Below are 20,307 nucleotides of genomic sequence, written 5' to 3' on the forward strand. Positions count from 1 at the left end.
AATGACAATGTGCCAGCCTATAGTAAAGTGACTCTCTCTCTCGAAGCTTGCTCTATTTTAAGTTCTGTCCTCCCTGAGAAGGAAGGAAATGGTTGAGTTAAAGAAAAATTATGTCACTAGGAACTTGTAAGAAAGATGTACTGTAAGTGTAACCAAATTCACAATATCAAGAAATTGCGCCAGTATCAATTGAGGGCTGGGCATTTATTTAAAACTAAATATATATCATCCATTCATATACACGTTCATTTTACATTATTACATCTTAACATTCATCACACACTAGAGAGTTTTTAAGAATTTTTCAAAGTCCTGTACTGAGGCTTTGGCAATCTCTTCACAAAATATTTCATCAGGCACAGACACTAATTTGTCCAAAGAAATGTAGTTAAGTTTTGTTGGATCATACTGTGCTCTTCCTAAATAGGTAAGAAACAAATGTCTTTCCTTGATTTTAAACAACCTTGTATTAAATACCTAGAAAAGAAAAAAAAAAAAGGTTAAAAAAAACATTGTGCACTGAAAGATGAACTATTAAAAATGTCTATTTCACTAAAAATTAAAAAATTTTTAATGTTTATTTTATTTTTAAGAGAGAGGCAGAGCGTGAACAGGGGAGAGGCAGAGAGAGGAGACACAGAATCAGAAGCAGGCCCCAGGCTCTGAGCTGTCAGCACAGAGCCCGACATGGGGCTCGAACCCACAAACCATGAGATCATGACCTGAGCTGAAGTCGGATGCTTAACCGACTGAGCCACCCAGGCGCCCCTTCACTAAAAACTTTAATTAGGCTAACAACTATAAAGTACTGACTACATACTCAATCACTATGATAAATGCCACAGGGTTTAAACCATATAGCTTCTGCTAAGAAATTATGATTAAAAAGGGACTCAAAACTAATAAACAGAACAACTATAAAGTAATTAAGGGCTATATTGTAGGCAAAGAACATTGACTAATCCAGATAGAGGACATGTTGTTAAAACAGCAAATCCTCAGGCCTTGCCCTAAAAGTACTTAATCAGAAACTTTGAATGGGGTTCACAGGTTCTCCAGGTGAGTCTGATGACTGCCAAGTTTGAGAACCGAGGTTAGAAATCAAGGTCAATGGTACCAAAAAATTTGTAGGATTTCACAATCTGTGGAGCTTCCTTATTATTCTTGTAAAATTCCTGCTTGCTCCCTCTCTCTGATTAGCATCAGAATGAAATGAACCTGGCCTCTAGGAGAGCAACTTGGGAAAGCATGTCTTACCCATCTTGGGTTAAAACTCCTAAGAAGTAGCATAAGTGGCAGCAACTTTAAAAGGGAATCAGAAATAGACCAACCAGAACTGTTTTTTTCCAGAGAAAATTTGCTTCACACCACTGGTTTTAAAGCACCAGCCAAAACTTTAAGGTCTGTATCAGTTCCCTCACAGCCCTGTCAGTTAATGTATTTTTCCATTATTATTATTTTTTTTAAACAATATTAGCCAGACCCCTAGGACTCTGAGAATCCCAAGAAGGAAGTCACAGTTTTATAACTGGGCTTCCCAGAAGTTAGGGGTCAGCATGCCTAAAAGTCTGTGTTTTTAAATAAGTGATTCTGATGCATCTGGTCAAGTTTATAGTTTCCTCAGAAAGCTTCTGTCCATCTTTGAGACCCCACTCATTCTATTGACAGTGTCAGTTCTTAGAGTGATAGCATATCCTAGTTAAGAGGATGGGTTTTTAAACTCAACTGCCAGAGTTGTAATCTTGGCTCTGTCCCTTGTTACCTAAGTAGCCTTTGGACAATTCTTTTATGCTTACTTTCTCCACTTGTAAAATGGGGATAACAGTACCCATCTCATATGGTTGCTGTGAGGGCTAAATGAATCAATACAAGTAAAACAGTAAAGACAGAGCTGGCACACAGTGAGCACTTAGTAGCTATCATTATTTCTATGATTTTCCTACTTCTAAATTAAATTAATAGCTCTACAAGGTATCTGGTTAAGACTCTAACATTATGTAAATTAATTACATTTTAGAAGCTTGTCTTCCACACTAGATTACAAATTCCACAAGACTACAGACTGTGTCTGATTGATTTTTGTATCCCCAAATCAGATTATTTTATCATGCTCTATCACTGAATTATTTAACCACTCAGGGGAAAACTAATTGTCATTGCTTTTTAGTTGAAGATCACTTACTTTATAATTGTTCCAATGAGCCAAATTTGTAACACCACTGCAGGCTTCTGACACTTTTAATAATGAATAGATACGCATTTGATGAAACAGAAAAATTCTCTATTAAAGGCCCATTCATAGTGAAGTATGATAGGTAAATAAACATTGCTATTTGTGAAGGAATTGTACCAAATGCAATCTAGTTCTGAACTGTATTAAAGTCACGTTTCTTTTGCCTATCTTTGTATCAAGAACATATATAGCAAATAGGGTACGGGGATCACTTTAATGAAATTCAATCATTCGTTTGTTCAGCAAATATTTATCTAGTGCCTACTAAATGTCCTGGTTTAGTTCCAGGCACTGGGAATCCAGTAGTATATAAATCAGACAGGATCTCTACTTTCAAAAAGTTAACATTCTTGTGAACAAGCAGATAATGTCACTTACTAAAGACCAGGAAGTCTGATTAGATTAGAAAATAGAAATACGGCTTTGGCACAATGGCAAACTAGAACTGTTTTATGCTTTGGGAGGTGATCATTACAATATGGCTTAGCTAGTGGATTTAGATAGATTGTGAAATAAAAGTATACATAGGGGCGCCTGGGTGGCGCAGTCGGTTAAGCGTCCGACTTCAGCCAGGTCACGATCTCGCGGTCCGTGAGTTCGAGCCCCGCGTCGGGCTCTGGGCTGATGGCTCAGAGCCTGGAGCCTGGTTCCGATTCTGTGTCTCCCTCTCTCTCTGCCCCTCCCCCGTTCATGCTCTGTCTCTCTCTATCCCAAAAATAAATGAACGTTGAAAAAAAAAAAAAAGTATACATAGAATTGAAAGGACCTTTAAGGAAAGTAATCTATTTCAGATTTAAATGGAGAAAAACACAATAGGGAATACCTTAGATTCCAACAGGCAGAATGACCAATATACAAAAATTATAGGGAAATAGATTCATCATTTGTGTCTCCTCTGGAGATGTCCATGTGTGTTCCAGAAGTTGTAAACATTTTTTTTTTAACATTCATTTATTTTGGGGGGGGAAGGGGCAGAGAGAGGGAGACACAATCCGAAGCAAGCTCCACACTATGAGTGCAGAGCCTGATGAGAGGCTCAAACCCATGAACCATGAGATCATGACCTGAGCTGAAATCAGGAGTTGGCCACTTAACCGACTGAGCCACCCAGGTGTCCCAGACATTGTTAACTTTTCACAAGTGATCCCTCAACTTTGTTTGCTAGATGTGTTCTTGATTAAAAAAATGGGCAAAAGAAATATGATCTTACTACAATGGTCAGTCTCAGAAGCAGACTATATTTGGTCCGATTCCTTTCCAAATAGCAAGTCATTTTTGCAGTGGAACAGCACTATGCACACAGACAGCAGTTCTGGATGAAGGGCAAGGACAGCTCTTCGAGTTGTGCGCTTGTTACCTGTGGGAACCTGACAATGAGGTGGTGGGGAATGCTCATCACATTGTGCACATAGTCGAAAATCTCTGTAAGTTTCCTTTTATTTGCAGTTAACATCTTTGGGACTTGGGTGATCATATGTTGAATTTCATTATGTTTAAAACCTAGTTCAAGACGATAGACCTAAAAGAAAGTAGAGTTGCTATGAATCATGAATGGAAATAGTTGTTTTGGCAATAGGCCAGAGGATACCCGGATTCCTTCAAAATTTGAAATGAGGACCTTAGAATCTGGAGATGGCTATGCCAATGCCCTCAAGGGTTCATAACTTCCTGCTTCTGGGGTCACCTGAATTTCAAGCCCCTCTCCTGAGGACAAACTGCTCATGCAATGGTGATCATCATGAAGATCATAACTATGGTATAACTGTCATAGCTATGAAATAGAATACTGGTTGGATGTGGAAGGCCTGGTCAGGCTATCTGGATGGGCCCTATATCACAGACCAGCTGTTAAGATTTTCAAAGTGTTTTTTGAGCCTCTGCTCCCAAACACACTCATATACATGTTATCTGGAAAACCTACATCTCAAAATTCCAGACAGAGATGATAAAACTAAATACCCAAATGTAGGTTATTGTACGCACTTATAGTATCCTATGCTCCCCCACCAATTGACTGCTCTTATTACTCTGTTTGCTATGCCCCCACTAGACTATAAGCTCCATGTGAGCAGGGACTATCTCCCGTAGCACAGTGCACAGGCAGGTGCTCAATAAAAGTTTCCTCAACAACTGGACATGAAACACTTTTAGCACCTCAGAAAAATAGGCCTTATATCATAATTTCAAATACTACTATAGCTTTGCTTACTTGTCAGCTGCCTTTGGCTTTATACTATCCTCTTGAAGGAAGGACAGTAAAGAGGGTCTGGTATGTTCTGTGATAGAACTGGCAATTGGCACAGTTCTAAGAAGAGCAATGTGCTGGCTACTAGTTTCTTCACAGAAGTCTTTTGGATCCAGCCTCCAAAACTCATCCCCCACCGAGATGACATAAACCTGGGCAACAGATGCCCTCAAGTCTCACACTGGGCAACAGATGCAGTTTCCAGGCATCAGCCAGGTACCTAATTCATTACTCCAGGGTTACGTTTCAATGTCTACAAGGGGATTCACTCCCATAACACCTGGTAAACATGTGAACATGTTATTAACTAAAATAAACTGCTTGCTAGATACTTATTGTATCATTTCCTATATCCATCTTTTTAGAAATAACTTCTTTCACAATCTAGTTTTCTTTTAAAATGACAGTACAAAATCTATCCTCTTCTTAAGCAACAAAGCTGATTTCTGAAAAGCTTAAAGTCATCCTACCTTCATGTTTTCTTTCACAGGTTCCAGACTTCCAGTTAGTAGCCTTGGGAGACGAACTATCAGATCTCTAGTCTATAGTTGTAAAACAATCTATTATTACTATGTATGCATATTTAACTAGTTTGGAAAAACAAGGCATTACTAGGAACTAGGAAGGAACACAAAACTAATTTTAAAATATGACCCATTAAGAAAAATGCTAGGAAGCCTGATAACACATAAACTTAATACTGTTTGAGGAGAAAACAAACACTGAAACCAAACTTAAGGCACCACCTTGATGGAATATTATAAAATGATATGGCTATATATTTAACATAGCAGGGTAATTCATTCTGGTACAAAAATACCAGGCATTTATAGAATTCATATGGGCTAGGTATCTGTTAGAAACGTGAGAGATTTAAGTTACTAAATGAAGCTGACACGGAAGTATACAAATTCTCCCCTTACCTTCTTCACGCTAAGTTCAAGTTCTTTCTGAAAAAATCCCAATCTGTTATCCAATCTTTCCACTGAAAAACTCAGCAAAAATGGTGCATTTCTGACCATCTGTGCAATATGTGCCTTACTGAAATTTTTTGACTGTAGATAAGCCACTCTAGAGAAACAAACAAAAAACACACGTACACATGATCAACATTTACTAATGTCATGCTACTTCCCAAAGTAACAAACCAAAAAAGGAATAAGTAAAAACATTCTATAGTAATGGCCCAAATATGGTTAAAGCAAAACAAGCATCCATCCAACTCTAGAATGGTTCCCATTTATACTTAGAAACCAAATAATTCTGAAATCTACTAACAGACTGATTCTCTTTTCAGTTAATCTGACTTATTTTATTACTTGATAGAAGAAAATCAAATAGTTTCTGTTTAAGAACAGAAAATCCATAAATTAAGAAACTAAGAGATTCCAAACTCTTTTTGTAAAGACCCTCAAGCATGGCTAAAATCGGGAGTTGTTTCAGTTAGTCAATTTCCTGAGTATTTATTTTCATAAATAATTTTTACCATGGTTTCCATTGTGCATTTTGTTAACAACTGAGAAATTCCTGTTCAGTTTCTGGGAACAAAAGTAAGGTAGTAAAATATAGAAAATATGACTATGAAATAACATTATTGATTTTAAAAACTTATAAGCACAGTAAGAAGCAGTTTTATTAAATGCCTAAAATATAGGAGGGCATGTTTAATTCTCACCAGAAAAAACAAAAAACAAAAAACATGTGAACCAGGTAAGTTTTCCACATTGCATTTGAAGAAACACAGATTCAGAGAAGTTAAATACCTTCTTTAGACCACGAACTGATTAATGACCAAGCTGAGATTTGAACCTGGGCATGCCTACATTGAATGCCACCATATGGCACGGTATATTCTATACCGTATGCCACCAGAGCTTATATTTTAAAGTGACTACTACTCCTTTAAAGGACTCTTTAGAGGGGCGCCTGGGTGGCGCAGTCGGTTAAGCGTCCGACTTCAGCCAGGTCACGATCTCGCGGTCGGTGAGTTCGAGCCCCGCGTCAGGCTCTGGGCTGATGGCTCGGAGCCTGGAGCCTGTTTCTGATTCTGTGTCTCCCTCTCTCTCTGCCCCTCCCCCGTTCATGCTCTGTCTCTCTCTGTCCCAAAAATAAATAAACGTTGAAAAAAAAAAAAAAGGACTCCTTAGAGTTCATGAGAAAAAAGGCCAATAAATTTAAGTATATAAACGTTTTAAATGCAAGGCAAAAAACAACAACAACAAAACCACCATTGACAAAGTCAAATGACAAATATTTACAATATGTCATAGAGAAACAACTACTTTTATTAAAATATAGAAGAACGCTTACAAAAGACAGAAAAAGTCCTAATTTTAAAATGGCAAAGGACGTATGTGATTTATGAAAAAGGAAATGGAAATGGAAATTTAGCATACGAAAAGATACTCCAAACATTTCTGGAACAACACTGAGGCAGTTTTTATGTACAAAATGAACTGAAACCATAAAGTTAGATGTCACAGTATTAGTGAGGGTACTAGAGAAACTGGCGCTTCCGTAAGATGTTGGTGGAAGTGTAAACTGGAAAACAACCTGACAAAGGACCACCTGTCAATACCTATTAAAATTATAAATGCACATACCCTTTGACCTAGCAATTCCCTTCTAGAAATCTGTCGTACAGTTATATACCACTATGTGTGAAACGATACATATGATAACGAGAGTCACTGCAGCCTTGTGATTACTAGTAGAGATTGGAAACAACCGCCATGTTTATCATAAGGGACTAGATGATCCTCAATATGAACTATACTAGCATTAAAAAGATAGGAAGTGCCAATACAAAACTATCTCTAACATACAGTTAAGGTAAGAAAGTGGGGTGCAGAATAGTATGCACAAAAATGCTGTCAATTGTATGTATGGAGATTCATGTATATTTGTACACACAGATCTACACATATGCTTGCATACGATAAAACATTCTTAACATGTTGAACACAAAATTGGTAATAGTAGCTGCCTCCACAGATAGGTCTCAGAAGGTTGATGAGGGATAGGAAATAAGTGGGTGGAAAGCAGAGTTACTTCCATGCCCCCCCCCATTTTTTTTTTGGTCATAGCAAAAATCAGTATCTGACTAAAACATTATCAAAACCTTTGTCTACATGGTGATAATTTTTCTAATAAAAAATTAAGATATAAGGCCCAGCCAAAATTTTTTTTTAAATGATTTAAATGCAGATTATTCACTTGAAAATTCTTATGAAGAATCAAATAACTTTTTTATACATTTGAAATTTTCCACATTCAAAAGACAGAAAGTATATGAAACCAATGCTATTACAGAAATCCTAGAAAATACGACTGCTGTACATACCAGAGACAAAAGTTAGTAAGTTCAATTAAATAAAGATTATCTTACTCTCGACTCTTACAGCAGAAGCTTATTTGTTGTCGAATGTGGATAAACTACCTATTAAAAAATTCCAAGTAATTAAAACAAATGCTCCAGAGTTTTGAGTCAGCTAGGTTTAGGGATCATTAGACCATGCTGTCTACGGGAGAATATCCCTTAGTTGTTAGGAGCATGCATGATCTACAGCAAGTAATGTCCGCTTCTTTTAAACTTAGGTTTCCTTCACAGAATTAGGAGTGGGGAGACAACATGGTGCAGTAGCCAGGACTCTGCAGTTAGACTAAGTGGGCCTGAATCCCAGCTCTGCCACTTATACTACCTGTGTAATCTTGGGCAAATCATTAAACCTCTCTGTGCCTCCTCTGTAAAATGGGGTTATTAGTAATATGGTGCAATAGTTAATGGTACTGAAATAGTGTTGTATGGTGATGGATGGTAGCTACACTTGAGGGGAGCACAGCATAACAGACAGCCTTATACAGACTTGTTGAGTTACTCTGTTGTACACCTGGAACTAACGTAGCATTGTGCATCAACTATACTTCAATTAAAAAAAATAATATCAGTGCAGTAGGCAGCATCTGAAATGGCTCCCAATCCCCACCTCCTAGTATACACACTTCTTTTGAATACATCTTGAGCAATAGGGCAAACTGGTGTTGGAATGGGGAGAGATCAGTGTTCCAGAATCAGAAGCAGAGCTGGATACATCAGACTGCGTTTCCTTTGTTCTCTCCCCTGTATTCTAATAGCCTATTTATATTATACCAGACTGTAAGCCCCATGAAGAGAGAGTGTGCATGTCTATCTTTTGTGGTTCAAGTCTAGCTAGGTGCCTTACATATCTAACCGCTCAAATTGTTCAATGTAAGGAATCCAGTTTTTTGTTGAGATTTTTCCTATTCCAGAGACAAGACACTGGACTCTGAAGCTTCAAGGAACTGCACAGTTCTCTGAAATGCATCAGTGTAAGAATAATCTGGAGGTGAAGACTAGAGGCGGACCAGTTAGGAGACTACTGCAGTAATCTTCATGTGAAATGATGGGGACCCGAGGTAACCTTCACAGTGAAGATTAAGAGAAATGTGTTGACTGATTTGAGAGAGATAAAAATGGAATTCATAGGTGATTTATTAGATGTGGATACTAAAAGAAGAAAAGTCAAAGTCAATACCAATATTTCTAATTTGGGCAACAAGGTGAGCAGTGCTTTATCTGGGAATACAGGGAAGAACTGACTCTTGGGTGAGAAGTGGGGATGAGGATAAATTCAAAACATGAATTTAGGGACAGGGGCTCTGTCTTGTTCTCTGTGGTGTTCCCAATGCCTAGCAGGATTCTTATCTCACAGATCAATACTGTCTCATTTCACCGTATTGATTCTCACAGATTTTTCTTTGAATGTTGAATGAAGTACAAAGATGTTTATAGAAGTGCTTTTTAAAGAAGAAAAAAAAGAACAACCAAAATAGCCAATTTACGGAAATGATTAAGCGAATTATACAATAATGTGCCAAGAGGATGCCAAATGTCTACCATCAAAAATTGGCCAGAAAAATAAAAAAAAACACAAAAAAGTTCAGGCTTTCATAATTTAAGTGCACTCTCAGAAAATTCAGCCATCTGCTAATGGATTAAAAATTTTTTTTATTCTGGTCTCCAAAGAGATACAGTTAAGTATTGACTCAGCAATAAGCTGAACACATAAAAGTATGAAGTTGAATAGTAAACTGTCTTACTTAATCTTGATCAAAGAAAATCTATAACAACAACAAAATAACATTCATGTTCATTATCAGTCAATCCTTATGCAGCTGAGACTTAAAAATAACTTACATATACATTTCCTTCATAACCATAACCACTTCTTGGGTTATGTGAAAATCATTGTAACAGCCCTACCTGGTCTTAAGATTTTCAAGGTCTTCAGAGAAAATAGCATAGTTTTTAGTCAGGTATGTTCCCAGTTGGTTATCCTCTATACCCAAATCTTTAAGAAACACGAGTATTTCCTTAATGTCTTTTTCAAAATCCAGTCTCAGAAGGAGGTTGGCTGCATCTGGATGTTTTTCTATCTTTGAGAGATCCACTCCTATAATAAATTGCAAATACTGTTTGAGGAAAACAGTTTAGGTAGGTCATTAAACTTCATACACAAAAACACAAAAAATTACTGATGAAGACCAACAACCTGTCCAAAGGAGAACTGAGATAGGCCAATAGCAATTTCTAAATATATTTAAACTAATCTGGTTGCAGAAATAAAAATAAATTAAAATGAAATATAGTACTTATTTCAAAGTCATCTATAGAGGAAAACAGTGCATTTGGGGCTAAATTTCTACCCAAAACAAATTTACCAAGTCATACTGACCTAGCTAGGATCATCACCTTTATCTATGCTTTCTTGAATATTGTTTGAAGGATGCTTATCAATCCCTGGTGATCTCCACAGTAACTGCTTAACTGGTAATTCTGCAGTGTAACAAACCCTATAAATGATTGTTACTTTCTTCGAAGTTTGTCATTTTCTTAGTTATAACCATTATTTTAAAAATATACTTATGATGGGGCATTTGGGTGGCTCAGCTGGTTAAGTGTCCAAATCTTTAATTTTTTTGTAACATTCATTTATTTTTGACACAGACAGAACAAGCAGGGGAGGGACAGAGAGAGAGGGAGACACAGAATTTGAGGTAGGTTCCAGGCTCTGAGCTGTCAGCACAGAGCCTGATGCGGGGCTTGAGCCCACGAGCCATGAGATGTTGACCTAAGTCAAAGTCAGACACCTAACCTACTGAGCCACCCAGGTGTCCCTAGTGTCCAACTCCTGATTTTGGCCTGGGTCATGATCTCTAGGTTCATGAGTTCACACCCCGCATCAGGTTTTACACTGGCAGCATGGTGCCTGCTTAGGATCCTGTCTCTCCCTCTCTCTCTCTCAAAATAAATAAATAAACTTAAAAATATATATATACTTATGATCCCCTCCAGAGGGTAAATAAAAATAACCTGATGTCTTACTCATTGTAATCTCCAGGTCTTCAGCATAAAGACAAGTACCTTGAAGGAGCTCAAGAAATATCTGTGAGAACAGGTGAGCGTATACAGCCCTCAAATATGCAACACTGCAGGAAGTATACAACCCGTAACCCTCACATATCCTTATAATCTTAGGTAGTCTAAGAAAATGAGACAAGGGACAGGAGAAAGGAAGAAGGAGAAAGCAAGTTGTTATTTTAAAGTATTCTCTGGTTATGGATATAATTAGATGTCAACATTAATTAGGCAGGAAATCAAAGTAACCTGTAATTCAAAATTCTCATTAAAACTGAGTGTTTTATTCTCTCATTTTTTCCTTTTATCTGGTTAAAAAAAAACATGAATAGGAAAGGCCTATTTCTTACCTTTAGAATAAACCTTTGAAGATAATGTAAAATTTCAAGGTTAGACTTAAATTTTATATTCTTAAAAATATTTCTTCAGGTTAAAAATACTCTAAAAACTGATTTCCAGAAGCAACTGTATAATCTTAAATATAAAAGCAAAGAAATAAAAACATTCTTTCTTTAATGGTATACACAACCAGAAAAATAAATTATTATATCCAAACATATTTGTAAACCCATATTTATTGATATTAAACAGGCATTGATATAAGATGATCATGAACAGAAAAGCAGATTACACAAACACGCACACAGAATGAAAAGCAGAAACAGATCCAGGATGAGCTAAATAAATAAAAAATTAGCATAAATAATGACATTTCAAATTAATGATGAAAAGATGGACAATTCATTAAAATATAATGGGATCACTAGCTATACATTTGAAAAGTAATTGTTTTCGTAACTACACTTATCATGGTGAACATGATATAATGTACAGAACTGTTAAATCACTATGTTGTATATCTGAACTACATAACGTATGTCAATTATACTTAAATTTAAAAAGTTCCTTCTACAGCTGATATAAAATTTCAGAAAGATTAAGAATCTAAATGTGTACTAACTCTACAACTACTAGAAGAACACAGAGTTTAAAAATATTAAGCTTGGGGCGCCTGGGTGGTGCAGTCGGTTAAGCGTCCGACTTCAGCCAGGTCACGATCTCGTGGTCCGTGAGTTCGAGCCCCGCGTCAGGCTCTGGGCTGATGGCTCGGAGCCTGGAGCCTGTTTCCGATTCTGTGTCTCCCTCTCTCTCTGCCCCTCCCCCGTTCATGCTCTGTCTCTCTCTGTCCCAAAAATAAATAAAAAACGTTGGAAAAAAAAATATATTAAGCTTGACTACATAAAAATATAAAACTCTTGTATGGTTTTCTGTAATAAATTGCAGAGAAAAAGGTGGGGAAAGCTATTAACAAATTGGTGATAGGGTTACCTTTGGAAAGTGGAAATGGATATGCAGAGAAGGTGAGAGTTCTTTCTCTTATGATACTTGCATTATTAACAACTAGATGTGATTATTTTATAATTTAAAAATAACATTAGTAGAAAAATAAATTAAAATTGTTAGATGAAAAGATAAGACAGAAACTAGTTCTAAAAATCTGTGATAAATGTGGGAAGAGGTGCTTTAAAAACAACATAAAGGGTTCAGACTTCAAATTTAATTTAATATTACAGCTGACATGTGCTGAAGTGCCTTGCTCAGCGTGAGCCGTCACACCCTGACTGTGCTGAAACAGAAATCCTGAAAAGCTGCTTTTTAACAGCAATAGGAGAGCAGAATCTCATCGGGAGAGCACGCTGCTGTCAGCACAAATCACTTGGGCTTACTCAAGATTTCATTAACTTGAAAAAATAATCACTGAATGCGTACTATGGACCAGGCACTCCTGTTAGGCTCTGGGGATATAAAAAATGAATAATACACGACGCTAACATCTAAGTGACCACAGTCTAAGTTGGTTTTATCTGTTCAGTAACTAAAAATATTACCACTGTATTCAGTTATGGTTATACATATTTAGTGTATCCACCAAGGTCTGGCAGGATTGCCCTAGAAAGTGCAAACAAAAAGAACTTTAATGAAGAGACTGTACAGTGTGGTGTCACAGAGTTGAGGGAACCGACAAGGGCACCCCTAGTGCTAACAAGACAGGCAACAAAAAGTATTACCAAAACCCACAGGGAGCTGTAAGCTATTGAGAAAGGGCTGCTCAGTTGGAGCTGTTGTCATGGAGCGAGGCAGTTATAGGACCCAAAGCTGGGAGGGAACAGAGAAGACAGTACTCCCACCTGCCCTCCCTCTCCTCCTGCAAGTGCCTCCCACTGGCTGAAGCTGCCCAGAAGCCAGCTGGCAAAGGAGCTCTAGTGCACAGAGGTTAGCCTCCTAGGATACAGACAGAATGGACAGAGAAAGGCAGAAAATAGATCTGAGAAGCAGAGAGGCACCAGGACACTAGGGTCCTTAAAAATACTGCTTGACCATGTAATCATGGGTCCTCTGTTCTGTCATTTAAATTACTTCCAAGATGTGCTGTCCACAAATCAACATACAGATGAACAGCTGAAACATATTCTAAAACTGTTAAGTATGCTGTAAATTATTTAAAGGCAGAGCCACGTCTTCTGTTTATCTTGTGTTACCCATAGTACTTCTCATAAGGTTGGAGGAAGCTGTTCCAAAAGGAAGGGGGCTGACTCTTCTGTTTGCAGTAGATGTCATCTTTCTCTCCCCTTTGACCCCACAAAACACTTTATTCATATGTCTTCTGTGGCACTTACCACTTTACCTTTCATCCTTGTAGGCTGGTTATTCTTATAGATGTATATTTAGATGCTTCTAAAGACTTGAAGCTTAGTGAGAACAAAGGCCATTCCCTGTACATTTGGGTCACTTGCATAGGAACAGGTAAGTAAGCAACTGTAATACTGTTATTAGCACAAGAAAGGCAGTAAGCTGCGGGTGATAGGAACACCCAGCGAGCGGAGGGTCACTGAAGACATTTTAGAAGTTACTTGAACTTGAATTAAGTTTTCCAGTTGTCAGAGCTGGCCAACCAAAAGGATGGAAGGGGCAAGCAGTGAGCAGGGGCCAGACCGACAGAGCTCTGATATCTTGGGAAGGCTTTGAAGGTCTTCAAGTAGCTCACTGATGTAGTCAGATCTGCATTTTAGAAAGAGAACTGATATTAGGGATCATCAGGGTAATGGTGCTGATAAGACGAATATCAAGTTAGAAAACTCCTCATTTTCCAGTGAAAAATAAGGATCTAAACTATAGAAGTGACTGGAGAATGAGAGTAGCACATGGATTTGACAGAGAATCCCTCACCTACCCTGCTCCTCTCAATCCCCTAGGAGAAAGGTTTGTCATATGGGAAAACGAAGCCTGAGAAGTGCCAGACCCAGAGATAATGAGAAAAGCAGAAGGCTGAAATAAGATGCTGGACTGAAAATGAGAGGACCAAGTAAAAAAGCCTGTGGTGGGGTCCCGTGGCTGCCTTCAACTCTCCAGGCCCAAGTATGTCCTCCCAACCAACAAGCTGAAATACACTGGAGTAGGCCTAGAGACAAACCATCGAAATTAGGGGGGCAGTGGGCTTCAGGAGGAAGGCTGTTGGGGGGGGGGGGTAATGGAAGTAATTCCTCACCTGATAGGGTTTACTGTAGGAAAAACTGTCCTGAGAGGCTATTGGAAGGTGTGGGAAAATCTGGCTCTAGAAATAAAGAAAACGAATCAAAGGAAAAACAAGAATTATCATTAACTATGGAAAAATGAAAAGTTGTACAGGAAGGAAAACAATCCCAGGACAGCAAGCAATATTGATAGTCATAATGTTAATTGATGACTGATGATTCATCTAAAATTTGTTACCATAAACATACTGGGCAAACTGAGTAGGGGAAAGGTATGTGTGTACATACAAGAGAGATCAAGTAACGTCTAAAGCTGATGAACCAAGAAATAACAGTATAAACAATTATATAAACAAAGGTTAACTGTAAACAGAGCCGTAAAAGTTGAGTGGATACCTCTGGGGAAAGGCATGAAGGTCAGGAAGGATGAAGCAGAGAATATGGGTTTTCACTAGAGGGCTTTTCACACTATTTGACTTTTGTTCATCTTGATAAAGATTAAGAATGCTGATTTGAACAAAGTAAGGCAAAATAACACAGATGAAGACTACACCAAGAAGTACTTGTAGGTTATTCAGACTTACCTAGAAGCACTAATTTCTGCAGAGTCTCAGAATGATCCACATAGTCTCGAAGGGTGAATGTATCTGGGGGCAATGGAGGGTCTGCAATAATCTGAATGGCCTCCTCCTCGGAAACTGGCTGCAACGGAGACAATGGAGGCAAATCGTCCAGTGCTTTGAAGCCAGCCATGTAGAAAGAAGGAAGCAGTTAGCTATCCAGTCTGTACAGCTAAAGCTAAACCCCTTCTTTTTAAATCTTGGAACCATTTCAGAATTAAAGATCTGAGTTCAAATATTTTCCACCTTCAGAGAGGTAAGGTTAAGACTATTTATAGAGAAATCAACTGCTGTTCCTCCAAGATAAGAAATCTGTTGGTAAGTTTCTATTCATAAAGAGGTCCTATACAAAATTCCTTTCCTTTGTTTTACTTTTAATCAACAGGTAAGAATGCTAAAGATCAACTGACCTTCAAGTATATTTTGAGATAGATTCTACCATAGCTTGTTAAACTGGACCAAAATACAACATATTCTACCAGCCTGATTTGTATGAGTTAAAATCATTATCTCCTGAAATATCTTTTTTTTTAATGTTTATTTATTTATTTTGAGAGAGAGCAAGAGGGGGAAAGAAAGAAAGAGAGAGGGGGAGAGAAAGAAAAAGAGAGAGAGAGAGAGAGAGAGCGAATCCCAAGCAGACTCTACACTGTCAGTGCAGAACCCAACACGGGGCTCGATCTCATGAACCGTGAGATCATAACCTGAGCCGAAATCAAGAGTCAGATGCCTAACCAACTGAGCCACCCAGGTGCCCCCTGAAATGTCTTTTGATGCAATCCCCTTTCCTCCAAGTTATTCTCAAGTATGTTGGTTAAGCGTCTGACTTCAGCTTAGGTCATGACCTCACGGCTCGTGAATTTGAGTCCTGTGTTGGGCTCTGTGCCGACAGACAGCTCAGAGCCTGGAGCCTGCTTCGGATTCTGTGTCTCCTCTCTCTGCCTTTCCCCTGCTCATGCTCTGTCTCTCAAAAATAAATAAACATTAAAAAAAAATTCAAAGGACTTCTGTGACTCTGTTTCTATCACCTGTAGTCCTTCCCTAAGGACATGACCCTCTCTGGTATAGTCTTGATTCTGATATTTTCTTTAAACCAAACAAGGTATGGAAGACACTGGGAACTGTCACCAACCTTAAGCTAAAGAATCAAGACTATGATTTTTTTGTTCCATTTTTTGCTTCATAACACTACCCTTTCTTATTTCGTATAGCCAGTCTTTCCTCCCTGCCCTCCTCAACCCAGCTATCTTTCTTTCATATTCTGCTTAACCTAATATTACCTCATTGTGGTGAAATATTCCTTTTACAGAAATATTCCTAAAATAGAAAACATAGAAGGGAGAGGACTGACTAAAAAATGACACAACGGTGCTTTCAGGGGTGTCCCATTTGTGCTCTTTTTGGTTTGTTGATTATGGGAGCTATTATATAACTAAATGTGTATGTCAAAATTCGTAAAACTGTATATTCAAAAGCAATGAATTTTACTTGGATAAAATTATATCCTAATCAGGCATATAAAATTAGGATAAATTATTCCCTAATAAACCTAATTACCACCTGAAAATATTTTTATAAAGATTCTAAATAATAAAGTTTTTAGAAAGCAACTGTTATACATATAGCTAGCTATAATGATATATATATACATATATATGTGTATATATACACAAATTTATGAACTTGTTTTTTTAGTCAAAGATATAATAGAAATAAATGAACAGAACCAGCATTGTTCTTTTCCTTGTGTGGTACAAAGTTATAACCTGAAATGGGCTAACAGACTATAAACAGTTAACTTGTTCAAACTAACAAAGTGGGGCAAAGGGGACTTTTCTGGAAGTTCAGAATTACCTTCTAGAGACAGCTCAGAATCAAAGCTGGGTATCTTTTGTGTCTTCTGTGTCTGCTCATTGACGGAAGGAAGCAGAGCACTCTGGGCAGAACTAATCTCTTGCCTACTTGAGTTCGTAGACTGGGAACTATTCCACAAGGAGGAAGTCCTATAAGTCTTAAATCCCCATGGGAGAAAGCAATTGTCAGAGGACATCTGTGGCTGAGCAGAAAAGCCATGCGACAATGTTTTTCCTCGTCTCTGAAACTGTTTTCCGAGTTGTGTAGCTGTAATGAAGCTAATCAACTTAACTGAATTGAACCATCTGGGTATCTGTTGGGCTGACAAAGCCATCTTTCTTAAAGTAGGCTACAAAGGAAATATATAACAGTCAAAAGAGAGAAACTTACTTTACTTAAATGTTTAAAACAGTATTCAAACAACAAAATGATAAACTGGAGAATCTTTTTTCTAACTGAAAGATGTTTAATAAATCTAGATGATTAGTCAGATGTTTCCTAAGCACAAGAAAAGCCATAAGCAAAGCAGTCCCAGGTATAAACCAAAAGACAGGAACTTCTGAACTGGAAAAATAAAGATTGCTTTACAATTAAAAAAAAAAATCATTGGTATAAGAAAAACACTTAAAACAAAAATCTGTAAATGTTTAAATTACAGCTGAACCCAATAATCTGTTTATTTAATATTTAGAGGAAATAAGGTGATATTAAGTGTTCTTGAAATCTGGTTTGAAAGACATTTAAGAAGCGATTGTTAATCAAAACACTGACTTATTCAAATGCATTTTATGTATGTACATTAGTCACAAAATAAAAAACAATAAAAAAATCTACCTTGTCCTAAATGAATTATCAAAATATTATCACTGTTATCTAGAAGATTGTTTCTCGCTTTATTCTCAGGGCTGAACATTGTTAAGATAAAGCTGTTCCTCAAAAGGGAATTGAACAAAACCAGTTTTGTCAAATTTTGTTTTTGGTTATAGAAAAAGAAAAAGAAAAGCCTTGAAAAACAAAAGGTCAAAACTAGCAAGCAAAATGAAGTGACAGAAATACATATGCAACCAGCAATGAATACATGAATATTTTTACTGAAAAAACAGTGGTTTTTAAAAAAGATTTTTATAAGGAAATTATGAAGAAATCTTGTCTACATCCAGCTTCATTAGAAGAGTAGACTTGCAGGGCGCCTGGGTGGCGCAGTCGGTTAAGCGTCCGACTTCAGCCAGGTCACGATCTCGCGATCCGTGAGTTCGAGCCCCACATAGGGCTCTGGGCTGATGGCTCAGAGCCTGGAGCCTGTTTCCGATTCTGTGTCTCCCTCTCTCTCTCTGCCCCTCCCCCGTTCATGCTCTGTCTCTCTCTGTCCCAAAAATAAATAAACGTTGGAAAAAAAAAAAAAAAAAGAAGGGTAGACTTGCTGCATATAATTTTATGTTAAATAAGATAATCCACATAAAACACAGCCTGGAGTCCAGCATATGGAAAATGCTCAACAAATGTTAGCCATTATCACTGTTATTGATTACACATCCAAACAGAAATGAATTCTGAATTAATTGCAGCATACAATTTCTTGTTTTTCTACATATTGGAATTCAGCTTGTTTTATGATCTGAATTAGAGCAGATATTGAAGGTCTAACCTCCTTCTGGAGATTTGTAGTTTAGGGAAATTTCCTGAAAGAGATTTACAAATGTCAAAGTCTGTCATTCTGAAATGATTTTAGAAAGGAAATAAGTATGCACAAGAACCGTGCGGGATTGGTGCTTTTTGTTAAATTCTGGTAGGAAATGATCCTCCAAATCTGTCAAGTTTCCACTAAAACCTACAACATTGATTCTCTGCACAAAGTCATAAGGGAACTAAACTGGAAGCCAGAAGGCCTCGGTTGTGCTAGTTGACAAGACTATTTCTTGTGGTGCTGGGCAAATTGGCCCATGAAGGGGGTTCAATAACTATTCTTTAAATAACATTTTTTTAAAAGGTTATAGGTACAGTAAGATGATTCTTAAAGTCCCTAGCAGCTCTAAAATGTTTTTTGACTTCTAAGTTTGTCGAAGCATTTCATACTACTTTGATTTCAAAGCAAACTCCTTAAATCCCACATTCACTGTAAAGACTTTCCAGCCTCACATATCGCGCAGATGAGCTTTTGAATTCCATCCATATTCATTACAAGACCTTTTGCGTACAACTGTTTATCCCATTTGTATTTACAAGTGCACTAACCTCTCTTCCTCAACATTTCATTGCTGTAGATACCTTTTAACAATTGATGAATTATTCGGTCATGGGAGCTGGGATGGGTCCTCTCTCTCGACCCACCCTCCCATTAGCCCAGAGTCTTGCACTGCTCCAATGTGTGTTGGATGGAAGTGAGTCAGTTCCAACTACGGCTAACTTATTTGTCTAGCTCGGTATTCAAAAGAGGGTAAGGCGCTTGCAGACGTGCATAAAATCCAGCGTACTGGTAACAGGAAATATAACACAACTTCAGTAAGATCAAAGAAAAAAGCCTTAAAGAATTCTGTAAAGTCCATTAAAATATCACACACTACTTCTTGCTCCAGTTCCTCGCTAGGAATAGTAATTGGGACTGAAGTACTGTTTTTCCAGGGTTCAAGATTTCTACCTCTGTAAGGCTAGTTAGCGAAATCAGGAGGTGAAAAAGGGGTGAATGGGAGAAAGGCTTCGTTATAAGGGGCCTCTCCTAACAAGCCTCCATAGCGAACTTCCGCAGGAAGCCAGCTGACAAGCTAGGCTTCCTTCCGCAAAACACGCTAATAGACAAGCATGGTTGAGATTTCGCGTCGTCGACCAGGGAAAAAAACAAAACAAAACAAGATTAATTGCCCCCGATAGGGTCGCGGAGACCCGAGAGCCCTGAGGCCCCGGGTGCGGCTTGGACGTGGGCAGATCCGGACCCGAACCCCACCAGGAGCGCGCCCCTCGCGCTCCGGCGGCTCCCGCTTTACCTGTGGCGAGGCCCAAGCTCGCGGTTTATTTTGGGGTGGCCTCCAGGCTGGCCCGGCGGACCGTCCCGCAGTACCCCACGCCAGCCGGTCAGCCAGCCCCGCCACCCCTGCCGGCCACCGCCGCCGCGCACCCTCGCCCACGTGGACTGCGGCCGGAGTGGGCGAGACTATCTGCGAGGCTGCGCGGGGGGAGAGCGGGCGGCAAGCGGTGGGAAAAGAGCCGGCCAGGGGCCACAGCTTCTCTTCTCTCGCACGCCACTTCCCTTAGGCCTTGGCCACTGGGCATCTGAAACACCACGAGTCCGTAGAGATGCTTCTGCTGGAACGCCAGCGCGGGCACGGCCGGCGCCGCCCCCCGCCCGAGTCCGCGTTGGCGGCGCCTCGACCCCGCCCTCCCGCGCCTGT

At 38.6% G+C, this 20,307-nt stretch overlaps 1 protein-coding gene and 2 long non-coding RNA genes across 6 annotated transcripts; 2 read left to right on the forward strand and 1 right to left on the reverse strand.

Annotated features, from left to right (window-relative positions):
- Positions 1-183: 183 nt before the first annotated feature.
- Positions 184-20,208, reverse strand: MTERF3 (mitochondrial transcription termination factor 3). 3 transcript variants are annotated; one of them, XM_040494038.1, is made up of 8 exons: positions 19,903-20,208; positions 16,925-17,273; positions 15,035-15,187; positions 9,763-9,952; positions 5,402-5,549; positions 4,949-5,020; positions 3,591-3,752; positions 184-477 (listed from the first exon to the last, which is right to left on the reverse strand). In XM_040494038.1, exons 2-8 carry the CDS (start codon positions 17,256-17,258, stop codon positions 283-285), a joined length of 1,254 nt encoding a protein of 417 aa, XP_040349972.1. In that variant the 5' UTR covers positions 17,259-17,273; positions 19,903-20,208; the 3' UTR covers positions 184-282. The 3 variants fall into 3 exon arrangements, with proteins under 3 accessions (XP_040349972.1, XP_040349973.1, XP_040349974.1); XM_040494039.1 differs by lacking the exon at positions 19,903-20,208 and adding an exon at positions 17,759-17,904; XM_040494040.1 differs by lacking the exons at positions 15,035-15,187; positions 16,925-17,273; positions 19,903-20,208 and adding an exon at positions 10,885-11,261.
- On the forward strand, positions 8,809-13,722 carry LOC121042732 (uncharacterized). 2 transcript variants are annotated; one of them, XR_005796409.1, is made up of 3 exons: positions 8,809-8,915; positions 10,901-10,957; positions 13,619-13,722. It is a non-coding gene; the product is annotated as an uncharacterized LOC121042732 (long non-coding RNA). The 2 variants fall into 2 exon arrangements; XR_005796408.1 differs by lacking the exon at positions 8,809-8,915 and adding an exon at positions 8,948-9,059.
- Positions 14,291-15,529, forward strand: LOC121042733 (uncharacterized). Its single transcript, XR_005796410.1, has 2 exons — positions 14,291-14,334; positions 15,456-15,529. It is a non-coding gene; the product is annotated as an uncharacterized LOC121042733 (long non-coding RNA).
- Positions 20,209-20,307: the final 99 nt, after the last annotated feature.

The sequence above is a fragment of the Herpailurus yagouaroundi genome, unplaced genomic scaffold (genome assembly GCF_014898765.1).
Source record: "Herpailurus yagouaroundi ecotype Mexico unplaced genomic scaffold, PumYag 186, whole genome shotgun sequence".
In the NCBI taxonomy this organism is placed as follows: domain Eukaryota; kingdom Metazoa; phylum Chordata; class Mammalia; order Carnivora; family Felidae; genus Herpailurus; species Herpailurus yagouaroundi.

What these genes read in the sequence shown, in the direction of transcription:
- MTERF3 (XM_040494038.1), bottom strand. Translation starts at nt 17,258, where the DNA reads ATGGCTTTGTCAGCCCAACAGATACCCAGATGGTTCAATTCAGTTAAG. An exon ending in TTCTGAGCTGTCTCTAGAAG is followed by an intron (nt 15,188 to 16,924) that starts GTAATTCTGAAC and finishes CTGGCTTCAAAG; the next exon opens with CACTGGACGATTTGCCTCCA. An exon ending in TTGAACTTAGCGTGAAGAAG is followed by an intron (nt 5,021 to 5,401) that starts GTAAGGGGAGAA and finishes TTACAACTATAG; the next exon opens with ACTAGAGATCTGATAGTTCG.